The sequence below is a fragment of the Danio rerio genome, chromosome 24 (assembly GCF_052040795.2).
Source record: "Danio rerio strain M-AB ecotype USA chromosome 24, GRCz13ab, whole genome shotgun sequence".
Lineage (NCBI taxonomy): Eukaryota > Metazoa > Chordata > Actinopteri > Cypriniformes > Danionidae > Danio > Danio rerio.
This window is the reverse complement of record NC_141044.1, coordinates 7,707,138-7,722,660: the sequence shown is the minus strand read 5'-3', so window position 1 is coordinate 7,722,660 and position 15,523 is coordinate 7,707,138. Positions and strand designations below refer to the sequence as shown.

Here is a 15,523-nt window from a genome sequence, read left to right as displayed (position 1 = left end):
AGTAAAACTACTGTGTTGTTCATTCAGTGTAAATGTAAATTTGGTTTCCCCTGGGCAAGAGTGAATGTTTTGATTAATATTAAATGACATTTTTCAGGATCAGCCAAGTCCATTTTAATACAAATTCTACATTGGTCTAAGAGTAAAAAAATATTTCCATATTAAAAATTTACGTTGTGCACTCACAGGCCACTTTATTAGGTACATCTGTCCAACTGTTCTGTTAACGCACATTTCTAATCAGCCAGCAGTTGAATGCCTTTAGGCATGTAGACATGGTCAAGACGATGTGCTGCAGTTCGAAACGAGCATCAGAATGGGGAAGAAAAGTGATTTTAGTGACTTTAAATGTGGCATGGTTGTTGGTGTCAGACAGGAAGGTCTGAGTATTTCAGAAACTGCTGATCTACTGGGATTTTCACGCACAACCGTCTCTAGGGTTTACAGAGAATGTTCCAAAAAAGAAAAAAATATCCAGTGAGTGGCAGTTCTGTAGGTGCGAATGGCTTGTTGATGCCAGAGGTCAAAGGAGAATGGCCAGACTAGTTTGAGCTGATGGAAAAGCAACAGTAACTCAAATAAGCACTCGTTACAACTGAGGTCTGCAGAAGAGCATCTCTGAACATATCCAACCTTGAGGCTACAGCAGCAGGAGACCACACTGGGTGCCACTATTGTCAGCTAAGAACAGGTCAGTGAGGCTACAATCGCACAGGTTCAACAAAATTGGACAATAGAAGATTGGAACAATGTTTCCTGGTTTGATAAGTCTCGATTTCTTCCTTGACATTTGGATATTAGGTTCAGAGATTGGCGTCAACAACATGAAAGCATGGATCTATCCTTGCTGTATCAACAGTTCAGGCTGCTGTTGTAATTATGTGCAGGATATTTTCTTCGCACACTGTGGGCCCATTTGTACCAATTGAGCATCGTGTCAACTCCACAGCCTACCTGAGTATTGTTGCTGACCATGTCCATCCCATATGGCCACAGTGTACGCATCTTCTGATGGCTACTTCCAGCAGGATAACACACCATGTCATAAAGCGCAAATCATCTCAGACTGGTTTATTGAACAGTACAATGAGTTCACTGGACTCAATGTTCTCTACAGTTACCAGATCTCAATCCAATAGAGCACCTTTGGGATGTGGTGAAACAGGAGATTCACATAACAAATGTGCAGCTGACAAATCTGCAGCAACTGCGTGACGCTATCATGTCAGTATGGACCAAAATCTCTGAGGAATATATTCAGTAGCTTGTTGAATTTATACCACGAACGATTAAAACAGTTCTGAAGGCAAAAGGGGGTCCAACCTGGTACTAGTGAGGTGTACCTAATAAAGTGGCCGGTGAGTGTATGTTGAATGTAAATATTTTGGATCTGAATTCAATTGTACTTACAATACTTTAAAAATCCTGTAATTTGTTACAGCGAAAAAAAAATTGTCGTTTTTTTTAAAGTCAGTTCCAAGTGTATTTTTTTACATTGAAGGTTTCTATTGTTTTGATACTGTACAAGCTGTATTTTCTATCACCCTGCCACTCACAGAAAACTATGTGCATCCTTACTCTCTGGTAAAATCATTCTGTATGATTTATAAACCTTTTAAAAAACTGGGGATATGTCCGCATATATCACCTTCACCTTGTAATATCTACAGTATGCATTGCCCATGTTGTTATACTAAATTGTGTCGTTATATGTCACAAAAACACACATATATCAACAGCACATCCACTGGCTTATTGAAATGTAACTGGATTTTTTGTCTCTATCAGAGTTGTCTGAGGTGCTTTGGGGAATGGTGATGCGTCTTGGACTGTCCTCTAGAAGTGGTGGGGGATTCTTTGGCTTGTCTATCATTTTCTCTGCCTTTGCAACGCTAACAGTGTGCATCTTACTCATCATGGAGGGATTGTCTGCCTTCTTGCATGCTCTGCGCTTGCATTGGTAAGACACAAACACACCTGGAAAGCTATGATTTAGTGTGACCGTACCTCAAAATCAACTATTTTCAAATCGTACCAATTTATCTGCAACACTTTCACTGATTTTATGAAACCTTTACTCTAATTTCAATCAAACACCACACGATAAAAGCTTATTTGCTAATTCAATTCTGCAGCCATTGAGCTTGCTTGCTCAACATGTAAAGCTGTTATATGTAAGTTGACTCTTTCAAAGGCATAAAAACCCTAATATGTTTCCAGATATTTAGGAAAATGATGAGGTAACATATTTAGGTAACACTTTACAATAGCAGTACATGAATAATGATGTATTAATATGTCAACTAAACATGATTAATGCATGTGCTAATCATGAATTGACTTTATCTGCAATATGAGTCACATGAGTTCATGTGTGAATAACAGATACCTTAATTACTTGTTAGTACATGCTGTCAATTAATGTATTAATTAACATTTAAATTTAACCTAATGTAACCAACATAATGAGCTGTTAATGTATATTTGTCATGACTTTACTTGGAGGGGCACATCACCATTAACTCATCCTTAACTACTCATGAACTCCTGTGTTTAAACTGTTTATGTTGATGTTCACTGAACACTTTTCTATTGTTAGTGCACTTTTATTGTTAACGCACTTGACTGCCCACATAGTAAAATTTCTCTGGCCCAGCTCTGGCCCACACAATCAGGTTTTGCTTGGCCCACATGCCGCAGTGAATTACAGTACATGACTGGACCAAATCTGGCTTCCAGACAAGGGCCAAACACAGACCATATCTGGGCCAAGTCTCAGCCAAGTTAATAACTCATAACTGGGCCAGATAGGTTGGTGTGTCACGATTGCAATGAAATTGATAAACCCATGGAGTGATGCGCTTTAGGCACACTATGGACACGCTTTTTCTCAAAGTGACCTGATTGGTAGAATTTTTTTTCTTTACTCAAAAATGATTTTAGTGTATTTTAAATGTGGGTCAAGACTGGCCAAACTCAAATGGCCCAATTATCAAATTTTTAAATACTACGTTTTTCATCTGGCCCAAATCTTGTGTGCCGCCTTCAAAACGGTGCCACCTCTGCCAAACCCGGGCCATGTTTGGCCCACATGCTGTATGCCAGTGGCGGATGAATGCCTGCTGTGCCAGCTTTTTGCCAAATCTGGGCCAAAATTCTTTGCTACTAGGGTGGTGTCCATAACGAGTTCATGAGTAGTTAGGAATGGGTTAATGATGAAGTGCCCCTACAAGTAGTCATGACATAATTATACATTAATTATACATTATTGTGAGTTCATGATGGTTAAATTAAGCATAAACTAATGTGGTAATTTATACAATGATTAACAAACAAACATTACTAAGACGTAATTAAGGTAGGCGTTAAAGTTAGTTCTTGGTTAGCACGAGCATTAACTCATTATTAGATCATAATAAAGTGATGTTTTGTTATTGTTATTGTAAAGTGTTACCCATATTTGTTTGTCTGAAAAACAATGCTGGCGGTTCATTCTGCTGTGGCGACCGAAGATTAATAAAGGGACTAAGCTGAAAAGAAAATGAATGCATGAATAAATTAATGAACGAACGAACGAATAACAATGCTAAAGTCGGTTATTCTCCTTTGAAAATGTGCATTCCGTGTGGAATGTATGTCTTTGTTTGGATCTCCAAAACCCTGCCCACTCCCCCTTCATCCAATTATATTTCAGCACTCTGTGTTGTCTTGGTGGAAACGGCGTATTTAATTTCAGCCGTGAAGGCTGCTTCAATGTATGTTGCTGAAAATGTGAACTCCAGAGGATGGTAGCATCCTCTGAAATGAGACACAGATCAGAGGTATAAAAATACACATAAGGTGGTTTCAATTTGCAAACAATATAAATATTACTAATGTAAACATTGCAGCAGCTTATTTGTCTGTTCGCACCAGTTGCAACACGACAGAAACATTTAAATACCAGAGCCATTGCAGAATAATGCACTCCAACGAAATTGTAAGGTTTACAATCAAATTAATGCATATTTAACCTATTTAACATTATTAAAAGTACATTTGGAGTGGGTCACAGTTCCAAATTTCATTTTCAAACTTCATGTTTGCAAGTTTTGTTTTGTTTTTTGAGGTAAACTATCTGTTGCTGCTTTTAGTATCGCAATAAATGTCACATAAAATGGTATTCAAACTCACACTGGTAGCATTTAACACTGATTAAAGCATATAATTCAACACAGGCTCATTGTGAAAGCATACCCCCATATACATCTCTGGAGAATGCAAATTATGTAGCCAGAGCTATGTATGGCTGCATTTAATCTTTAAAACGCTATGGGACAGTATGATGCCACCAATAGCTTCTGTTTCTTTCCGCTCACCTCCGATTGGACGACTTTTCCCGCTGTTACTAGTTTGCCCAGTAGTTCGCCGCGCATGTCAGTGAACTTGAGAAGTAGGGAGGAGTTAACTGCGATGATGGGGTTCGAGTCTGGTGAAGAACGGCTCCAGTAAGTAGGTAAAACAAAGAGAAAAGGCAAAAAATAAATAATCTAGTAAATAAAAGGGAGAGAACATGGTAAAATCTGAAAATGTGGTAAAAAGGGGCTGCAAGAGATTTTTCTTTTTCTGGATGGTATTTAAAAACACTAATGGTTGGGTCAGTCAGTCAGACTGGTGGTTTTACGCAATAGCATGCTCTAATGGCACTTTTGAGAGAAATTTGAGATCTGAAAAAGTGTACACAGTGTCCTCTGGTGGATTTTCGGGGGGAAAAAGTTGCATAAAAACGTACCTCTTGGAATATATTTCGTGATCTCCAGAAAGGTATACAGGGGTACAATGAGCCTGTGTTGACATAATTAGAACCTGAGGTGATCATTGTCACTGTAGTTTATGCTGTTGTTTATGTCAGGATGTTGCAGAAAAAGAAACTAGTAACTGATAGCCCAGCAGTTAGTGCCACGAGATATAGCATAACATCGCTTTGGGTGTCCTGAGTTCGAATCCCGCCTCTTGGACCTTTCCCAAACATGTCCTCCTCTCTCTTTTCCTACTGTCCTATAGGCAAAAATGTCCAAAATAATCATATACGGTAAATGTATAATTATGCACTATACTCTATAGCACAATAAAAGTAGCACTACATGACTCTACACATTACAAATATTACATTTTGACATGGTAGTTATAAGTTTGATGTTTTACTTGAAGTCACATTCTATCATGCAATAACTTACTGGATCTCACTGGTTCAGTATTTCTCAAAAGTTGAGGTAAATATTTATAGAAAAAAGGTGGTATATGCACAAATACTGTACAAAACACCATGTTAACACACAGTTCAGTGAAAAAGCATTACATGTGAACTCTCACATATTGATCATCATCAGCTTTTTACAATTTATGTTGAATATTTAACATGAAACTTTAAATGCTTTCAAGTTCTCCTTTCTAATCCAACCAATAGCTTATGACAACTACTTGTTATTTAATTCATATATTCATTCATTGCCAGGAGAGGTCATAAACTGAAACACAGCTACTGCATGCTAAAGTCACAGCAAGAACAAGACTTTGAGGAAGAGGCGCTAATTCTAGCATTTCAATGTCATTCCCAGCCTGACTCATTCCGAATGCTTTCCACGTATGCCGCACACACAGATAGGTTGGAGGTAAATTAGGTTGTTTTTATTTGTTCCGTGTGCGGAAAGCAGAAAGAGTCTTTTCTCTCATGACTCAAATATGTACCACAGCAGCGAGACATTCCTCCTCTCTTAAATATTTCCATATCTTATGTATTTTTAAACTCAAAAGCAAGCTGTACATCTGGAATAAATGTTCCCTCTTTGTGTTAATTTCTCTTTTTTTCCCTTTTCCCTTCATTTATTGAAAGCTTCTGGGTCGAAGGCTTAAACGGAACATCATTTACTTTTTATCATATATTTTTAAAATTCGTTTTTAAACAATTCCATGTCATATAATCACTCACTCGCCGCTTTCTGATTGATTCCAAACGTTTGTATCTGACCATTACCTTGCTCAAAACCTCACCCTTCAGTTTAGAAATATGCTCTTTCAACTGCAAATCCAAACACTCTTATCTGAGGTCTGTTGATAGTGACGGAATGTGTGATTAGAGCTCCTTGCAACATAATGTTTTGGGGTAAACCTGGAGAAACTGAAAGGCAGATTTAGGGAAATACCTTAACTGTTTAACTTACTTAGCTTAAATGTATGAAAGTTTCTGAATTAAACCTTTAACATACAGTAAAATATGTTGAACGGGATACACTATATTTATTTACAAGCAGAGTATTACCTTATTATCTTTTTAACTGTTAGCATATACAGCATTCTTGTTTGTATATAAATGTATATGTTTTTTGCACTGACCATTCTAAGGACATCAATAGAGCTCTTATGTTTTTGTTTTACAGTCTGTTTTTTAATGTGTAACTTATAATTTTTCCGGTATTTAAAACTGATACTGAGGGAATTTAGCCGTTGTGTTTATCACAGTGGCAGCTGGTGGAATATTTGCTAGTAGGGCTGTACCACATCCTACAATTTTTAGGCAAACATTGTAGTATCGTTCAATGATAAACTATTAAACATAAAAAAATAACTGAATAAAATGTTAAGACTAGAGTTTGAGTGGTTAAAGAAGTAGTTGACCCATAAATGAATTACTGCATAACATCAACACAGGCTCATTCTGAAAATATAGCCCTAAAAACATTTCTGGAGATCAGGAATTATGTAGCCAAAGCTACGTATGCAACCCAGGCTCATTCTGGAAACGTAGCCCCGCGGACGTTTCTGGAGACCGCGAAATATGTCCCGGGAGTTAGGTATTTGTGCAGTTCTTGTTTTGGCAAATCCGTTCGCACCCGCACTGTTCTCGCGTAAAAATCTGATAGAGGCCGCTGTCGAGCGACCGTCTGTTCGACTGACTGAATGACTGAACGATCGATTGGCCGGCCGGCCGACCCACCCTCCTCTACGGGGCAGTGTGACGCCGTTCCTTTTTGTGCTTACTAGCTGACCACTTACCGCCATGTGGATGGCTTTTCCGCTGTTACCAGTTTGTCTGGTGGCTCATAGCGTACTTTAGTGGACTTGTGACCTAGAGCAGAGTTGACCGTGCAACTAAGGTTTGAGTTCGTCTAGGAATGGTTCCAGACAGCAAAAAAAAAAAGAAAAAAAAAAGGGTTAATTAACAGGGTGAGAATGTGGTAAGTCGGAAAACAAGGTAAGAACTGCAGCGAGTGCTTTTCATTTTCTGGATTGCTTTGGAAAACACTGTCGGTTGGGTTATGGGAAGTGGGTGATCAGGTCAGTCAGTGCTTTTGAAAACACTATGGGTTGGGTTTAGGGAAGGAGGAGCATGGGTCAGTTGACATCAGTTTACGTGAGAACAGCAGGCATTTGAAAAAGTGTACACAGCGGCCTCTGGTGGATTCGTGAAAACAAAAAATGCACAAAAACGTACTGCCTGGAACGTATTTTACGCTGTCCAGAAATGTATACTGGGGTACATATCAGTAGTGAGCCTGGGTTGCATTCCTCATATATCCAGACAGCCCAACCCGATTCTCACTCTTTCGCTTCACCACACTTCTGCTTTTCAGGAAATGAGCGTAACACACTGTGTGTGAATAAATATTCAAGTACAATGCCGTCAACAGGAATGCACAGCTGTTTTTGATATGAAATGTTCTGCTCTGACATTGGGTCCTTTGTCCTGCCTTTCCTGTCATTCAGGGTGGAGTTCCAGAACAAATTCTACACAGGACAGGGCTTCAAGTTTGTCCCGTTTTCCTTCGAGAGCATCCTAGAGGGTCGATTTGACGAATGAGAGCTACTAACCATCTGAAATCTGACCAATTCCCTTTCCTGCATGGATCCCATCTCGCTCTGTCCTCTGCAGAAGCAGTGCTGTCTGGTGAAGTGTTTGTAAAATGTGACCCCTGACCTCTAAATGCACCTTTTTCCAGAGTGCTTATTTGAGATATGTTGTGTTCTGTGAGCCTTTTTTCTAGATTTATGGCCCCACTTGACGTAACAGTCCCTCAAAGCAGCGTATTAACTATAATTGATGTTACATAATGTCAGATGGGTGAAAATCAAGCAGTGTGTAAAAAAAAAAAAAGCGTGTCCTCATAGTGACCTACTTTAAATACTTCGATTTTATCCTTATTGTCTTTGTCCACACAGATTTTTTTAAAGGGCACCTATTTGACCTCTTTTACAAGATGTAAGGTAAGCCTTTGGTGTCCCAGAATGTATAGTTTCACCTTAAAATACCCTTCAGATCATTTATAATATGCTAATTTTAGTGTCTGAGTACAGTGTAGCTGTTTTTTTAGCCTGTGGCTTTAAATGCAAATGAGTGGCTTTTCCCCACCCACCACTCCCATGTGCATGTCTGCTTCTGCTGCATAAGCATCAGATAAACAGCAGTCAGTGACAGAGACAGACACTACAATACAGCTCATTAGTCAGAAATACCAAGTAAGTTTATTTCATGTATTTGTGGTGGAGTTTATTCAAGCCTTTCTGAAAGGATGAGTCTCACACAAATGCCGTTTTTTGGTGGGCGGGGAAAACCGCACTCTTACATCACATTGCGGTGAGCCTCAAAATCCCTGTGATTTGGGTCATATTTTAAGGTCAGGAAATTTAAAAAAAGAGACTTGTTGTGTTTGTCCCTCCAGTATGACAGTGGACACACTATACATACACACTGCTCTGTCCAAACAGCTTAAAAAAAGATGATTTTCACCATTGGTGCCCTTCAAACAAATGTGGGGAAAAAAAACTCTTTATATAAAATACATTTATTTTAAAAATACCCTTGTCGACATCTTGCAAATGTAAATCTAAGTTATATCCTGCAGTTCAGAGTTTATATCTTAATTCTGAATATTTTTCCGTCAGAAAAATGAATTGGAAAAAGCTTTCATGCTTTTCAGTTGTTAGTAAACATCAGAATTATAAAAAATATATAACATATTAATTACAAATTATAACTTGCAATTTGTATCATATGAACTAATAATAATTGTATTATAAAGTCTGAATTGTGAGTTGAGTTTTTATTATTCTGAGAGAAACGAGCTACCATAAAATTGAGAATGAAAAGTTTAACAAATTATTTAGAATCAATATTAATATTACACACACAAAAAAAGCCTTATATAGATAAATATAAATATACAGATGTTTCAGAGCAATGTGAGGTCAAATTAAAAAATCTGATTGGCTATAACAAATATCCATGAATTTACATGAAAGTTTCACAGCAAACTAAAAAAACTGGATTCATCTATAACTGTTAGCAAGACTAGCCTATATGGTCATATTACATCAGTGTTGATGTTGATAAAATGTTGCACATTTTCCATGTCTTCTTAACAAAAGATCTAATTCGGATCATCAGCTCATTAGCAGAGACTGAAAGACCTGTAATGGGTGTAACAGACATTGGAGACATCCAAAATAAGCAGTGCTGGTGGTCCTCCAGCAACGTGGTTAAGAAACACTGTATTACATGATGGCTAAATCATTTCCCTGATAATGTCATTGTGATTTTCTTGTGTTTCTCCACAAGTCATTCTATTGTATTCATGTTGTTATGAAAGGAAAGATTCAGTTGATGGTTACAGGAATAATATCTTGTTAAATGTACTCAGTGTTGAGTTAAACAACTAGTCCCAAAATAGCAACATTTTACAAAAGATACCATCATGCTATTGAGTTAAAGATATCATTAAATATCATGAGGCAGCTAAAAGCGTACAGGGATCAGTGTCTGCTGGACTGTCTTGATCTGCAAGCAAAACATATCAACATGAAAATGAAAGGAAAATATTGAATTGATCTATTTATTTATTGCTGAGTTTATCAGTGTTGTGGTGTGGCAAGTGTTTTACGTGCAGAAAAGAGTGTTTGCATGAGTGAACATTTCAGTGAGACCGACAGAAGAGTCAAAGATGTTTGTTGTGAAATCCAGTTCCTCCAAATTCTGACAATTAAACATCAGAGGACAGTAAAGTCGTGTCAGTGTTTCTTTCTAAACCTCTTTGCTCTCATCAAATATACTGTACATTTCATCTTTGGTTATAAAGGTCTATTTTGTGTTGTGACATTTGTTAGAGGGGACCTATAATGCCCCTTTTTAGAAGATGTAAAATGACGTAAACAATAAAAATTTTGTGTATGTGAAGTTTCAGCTCAAAATACCACAAAAATAATTTTAATAACACTCTTTAAATCTGCCCATTTTGGACTTTGATTCAAATTGTGCTGTTTTGGTGACTGTTGCTTTAAATTCAAATGAGATCTTTTCAAAAGAGGGTGGAGCTATGCATGCCTATGTGTCTGCTTAAAGCTCTAATGGCAGACTGCTTTCACTAAGGACTGTCTATGCTAATGAGGGAGAAATAGTCACTAATGGGTGGGTTTTTCCCTCTCTAATGAAAGGGGGGAAATCAAAGTGTTTCTAAAGTGTGATTACATAAAGAAAAAAAATAGAATTAAGTAATTTCCAATTTAAAATTACTAATCAGCCAATCACATGGCACAATCAAACTTAATGCATTTAGGCATGTAGACATGGTCAAGACGATCTGCTGCAGATCAAACCGAGCATCAGAATGAGGAAGAAAGGTGATTTAAGGGACTTTGAATGTGGCATGGTTGTTGGTGGCACCTGGGCTCTGAGTATTTCAGAAACTGCTGATCTACTGGGATTTTCATGCACAACCATCTCTAGGCTTTACAGAGAATGGTCTGAAAAAGAGAAAATATCCAGTGAGCGGCAATTCTGTGGGTGCAAATGCCTTGTTGATGACAGAGGAGAATGGCCAGACTGGTTCCAGCAGATAGAAAGGCAACAGTGACCCAAGTAACCACTCATTACAACCAAGGTATGCAGCATCTCAGAACGCACAACACATCCAACCTTAAGACGGATGGGCTACAGCAGCAGAAGACCACAGCAGGTGCCACTCCTGGCAGCCAAGAACAGGAAACTGAGGCAAAAATTTTCTTGTCGGCTTAGTCCCTTTATTTATCCTGGGTTGCCACAGCGGAATGAACCGCCAACTTATCCAGCAAGTAAGTTTTTACGCAGCGGATACCCTTCGAGCCGCAACCCATCTCTGGGAAATGGTACAAAAACACTTTGCTAATATTTAGTAGAAGTCCTTTTCATATATTCAAAACGTAGTGTAGTGTAGTCATGTAGCTAGTGTAGATTAGCCTACTATTTCGTGTTCACCAAGGGGTTCGCTATCAGTAACGGGAAAAAAACAAAACAATTGTGTTTATTTCGACAAAGAATGAAACTTATAAATCAAGTCGTCGTCTGTCACACAGTCGTTACGGTTACGGTACCTACAAATATCCAATGGAAGAATTCGATTGACTGTTTATGGAAAGAAGCAGGGTTTGGCCTACTGAAATATGTCAATCACTGCAGAGCTCCAAAGCTAAAAATAACATGGAAACATCTTGGTTTCTTAAGGTATTCAAACACCCCGTAAGACAATGAGGAGCTTAATGAATGCACCAGGTTTTACAGCTCTTGTGGCTCCAGACTTCCTTCATGTTTGTGTCAAATTTCCTGTTCGTGTAGTGGGAGGAAGAGAGGCAAGCATGAATGGAAAATGGAAAATACTCTGAACCGTTTACTTTTCATTTAGGCTTCTCTCTGTTGTGAGTCTTTAATTCTGCAATATGTGAATATTTTACATATTGCAGAGATGCACAATTTTTCTACTAAAATGAAACGTGTTATACTTAATATGTCTACTTGTTGTAAAATAAACCTCAGAGATCATATTTGAGGGTATTCTCATGATCAAAAGTGGAATGGTCATAGATAGTTTTCATATATTTAAAATTTAAAGCAACATGAAACGTGACCATGTTTTACACTAATTTTCAATCCCCTATCAACAGGTTTTTTAACGTAATTGATGAGAGTTGATGTCGATTTGCCATTCATCTAGCTCCCCCTGGTGGATGGTCACGGTAGTGCTTCTCGTGGTGTTTTTTTTGTCAAGCCCAATTTTTGGTAGTTACTATATACATGTCTCAAAGTAGCTAATGCTGAAAGTGCTGGAAGAACATCTAACTATATTTTAATTATAAGTCTAACATTTTTCTATACTAAAAGCAAATCTAAATCCTTAATATAGCCTATAGAGCTCAAACTATGTGAAGGCTCATAAAATAGTATGACTTTGACGAGTGAGAAAATATCTTAAAAGTTTCTGGATGCCACTTCATCCATGCATTGTCAAAACACTGACAAATTTAATTGATTTGTCGTTTTATAATAATTTTATTATGACAAAAGGTTCATATTACATCATTACAGTCAAAATCAGAACAAGTTATGGTACTGAGAATAGGAAGGACAGCATAAATATTAAGCTGCAGTTATACAATATGTAGTGAACTCAAAAAAGGTGGTGTCTAATTGTATATTACATTTTTGATGAAGTGTTGTTTTATGCATTTATGATGTGTGATTAAGATCAAAAAGTACATTAAGAGCACTGCACATCTCCGCAGATTATGGAGGTGTTGCTCAAAAATGAAATCAATTTTATTATGTGTTCCTTTTTTTATTTATTCCTACAGTATGTCACCTCAGAACAGCGAAGAGAAAGATGACCGGGATATCCTAATTCACTGATCTGAAATTCTGAGGGATGGAGACTGGAAATGGAGAAAGGAAAAGCCTTGGTTGATGTGAGAGAAATAAAACAGGAAGGTCACCATTTGACACTACTGATGGTTACTTGTGGACCAGGGTTGCCCAAGTTAGTCTTGGAGGGCCGCGGCCGGTGTCCTGCAGAGTTTAGTTTCAATCCCAATTAGACACACCTGAATCAGCTAATCAAGCTCTTTCTACAGGGCTGTCCAAAGTCGGTCCTAGAGGGCCGGTGTCCTGCTGAAATTAGCTCCAACACACCTGCCAGGAAGTTTCTAGTATATCTAGTAAGAGCTTGATTAGCTGGTTCAGGTGTGTTTAATTATGGTTGGAGCTAAACCCTCCAGGACACCGGCCCTCCTGGATCAAGTTTGGACACGCCTGTTCTAGGTATCCTAAAACACAGGTGTCAAACTCAGTTCCAAAAGGGCCGCAGCTCTGCACAGTTTAGTTCCAACCCTAATTAAACACACCTGATCAAACTAATTCAGTCCTTCAGGCTTGTTTGAAACCTACTTGTAAGTGTGTTGGAGCAGGGATGGAACTAAACTGTGCAGGGCTTCGGCCCTCCAGGAATTGAGTTTGACACCCCTGTCCTAAAAACTTCCAGGCAAGTGTGTCGAAGGAAGTTGGAGCAAAACTATGCAGGACACCAGCCCTCCAGGCGGTTTGGGCACTGCTGTAGACACTGGGCTGGTGAATATCAACAAATTTATTGCACAATTAATGTGCTACTCTCTTAACATGTACAAACCTCTCACATGACAAAAAAAATCTGACCTATAAGCTTTGCTACCTGTGGTTGAGACTAAACCCCAGATAGCAGACCTTCATTGACTTAACATTTAATCAACGGCTAAAACTTTCTTAGTTGAATTTTCATCAGCTTTGCACCCTCAAATAGTTTTTTTTTTCCAATGAGAGAAACAGATTCAAAAACACAGACAGACTGATGAAGTTAATGATATAATTAAGTGATTAACTGAGTGTTGGGTGAGGCAGTGGCGCAGTAGGTAGTGCTGTCGCCTCACAGCAAGATGGTCGCTGGGTCTCTGGTTTGAGCCTCTGCTCAGTTGGCGTTTCTGTGTGGAGTTTGCAAGTTTGCACGTTCTACTGGGTGCTCCGGTTTCCCCCACAGTCCAAAGACATGTGGTACTGGTGAATTGGGTAGGCTAAATTGTCTGTAGTGTATGAGTGTGTGTGTGAATGTGTGTGTGGATGTTTCCCAGAGATGGGTTGCAGCTGGAAGGGCATCCGCGGCGTAAAAAACTTGCTAAGTTGGCGGTGCATTCCGCTGTGGCGATCCCGGATTAATAAAGGGACTAAGCCGACAAGAAAATGAATGAAGTACGAGGAGAGTAGAGTACAGAATTATATGCATACAAGGGAATTAACAACAAAAATTACGGGTAATCATATACATTAAGTTTTTTTTCCAGCAGATGGGATGTCTCACTAGCTTTGGTATTACTCTGTATAGAATTGAGGGAATCATAAAAAATCTTTAAATCAGTGAAGAATAGTTTACACTTTGGTACAGTCAGCACATTTTGTCTTGTGTATGTGGTACTTTCCAAATAAAATAAGAATTTTTGTTATTTTGTCCATTTCCAATAATCCAGAGTTACAATCCACCAATAAAACCATTTTATCATATTGATAAATTTATTAAACACTTCAAAAAGTAGAAAACTTGGGACCAAAGCAATTTTGTGTAACTGCAACTGAAAAATAAATGAAGAATTGTTTCCGGTTCCATTTTACAAAAACAAGGGTGAAAATCCTTCCTTAAACTTACAAATAAAATCATTGCGTACCTATAAGAAATAAATTGATGCCATCTACCTGTAGATACGTAGATGAAGAGGCGCCCTCTAGTGTACCTAGGGTGATAATGGTCTGTGTTCGAACTGGCTAAAATGTGCAATGACGTTAGCCGTTTCAAACATGACAGGGGGCGCTAAACTGCGGTTTTCTCTGTGTTATTATCTATGATGTTTAACAGAGTAAATGAATGTTCACAGTATGTCTGATAATTTTTTTCTTCTGGATAAAGTCTTATTTGTTTTATTTTGGCAGTAATAAAAGCAGTTTTAAATAAATATATATTTTTAAAAATAATTTTAAGGTCACTAAATATCTCCTATAAGCAATATATATTTTTTCAATGGTCTACAGAACAAACCATCGTTATACAATAACTTGACTACCCTGACCTGCCTAGTTAACCTAATTAACCTGGTGAAGAATTTACATGTCACTTTAAGCTGTATATCTATCTATCTATCTATCTATCTATCTATCTATCTATCTATCTATCTATCTATCTATCTATCTATCTATCTATCTATCTATCTATCTATCTATCTATCTATCTATCTATCTATCTATCTATCTATCTATCTATCTATCTATCTATCTATCACACACACACGACCTTTGACCTATAACCTAAACAACAAATAAATGTCAATCATGTCGTTACACATATTATTAATTTATTTCCCACCTATAAGAAATAAATTGATGTCCTCTATCTGTAGATACGTAGATGAAAAGGCGCTCTAGTGTACCTAGGGTGATAATGGTCTGTGTTCGAACTGGCTAAAATGTGCAATGACGTTAGCCGTTTCGAACATGACAGGGGGCGCTAAACTGCGGTTTTCTCTGTGTTATTATCTATGATGTTTAACGGAGTAAATGAATGTTCACAGTATGTCTGATAATATTTTTTTCTTCTAGAAAAGTCTTATTTGTTTTATTTTGGCAGTAATAAAAGTAGTTTTAAATAAATATATATATATTTTAATAATTTTA

At 37.8% G+C, this 15,523-nt stretch overlaps 1 protein-coding gene and 1 long non-coding RNA gene across 5 annotated transcripts in view; one reads left to right on the top strand and one right to left on the bottom strand.

Annotated features, from left to right (window-relative positions):
• Positions 1-10,035, top strand: part of atp6v0a1b (ATPase H+ transporting V0 subunit a1b) — a 37,703-nt gene extending 27,668 nt beyond the window's left edge. For 3 of the 4 annotated variants that reach the window (XR_015524478.1, XR_015524477.1, XM_087308671.1), the window contains 2 exons: positions 1,789-1,960; positions 7,744-10,035. Coding sequence is in view for 2 of the 4 variants with exons in the window: in XM_087308671.1 (XP_087164797.1) it covers positions 1,789-1,960; positions 7,744-7,837 (266 nt within the window). In the remaining 2 variants the exon portion in view is untranslated. 4 annotated transcript variants of the gene reach the window in all.
• On the bottom strand, positions 1,789-10,500 carry LOC147830995 (uncharacterized). The gene is made up of 4 exons (XR_015524740.1): positions 7,339-10,500; positions 6,984-7,281; positions 4,877-6,798; positions 1,789-4,824 (listed from the first exon to the last, which is right to left on the bottom strand). It is a non-coding gene; the product is annotated as an uncharacterized LOC147830995 (long non-coding RNA).
• Between the last annotated feature and the right edge of the window lie 5,023 nt (positions 10,501-15,523).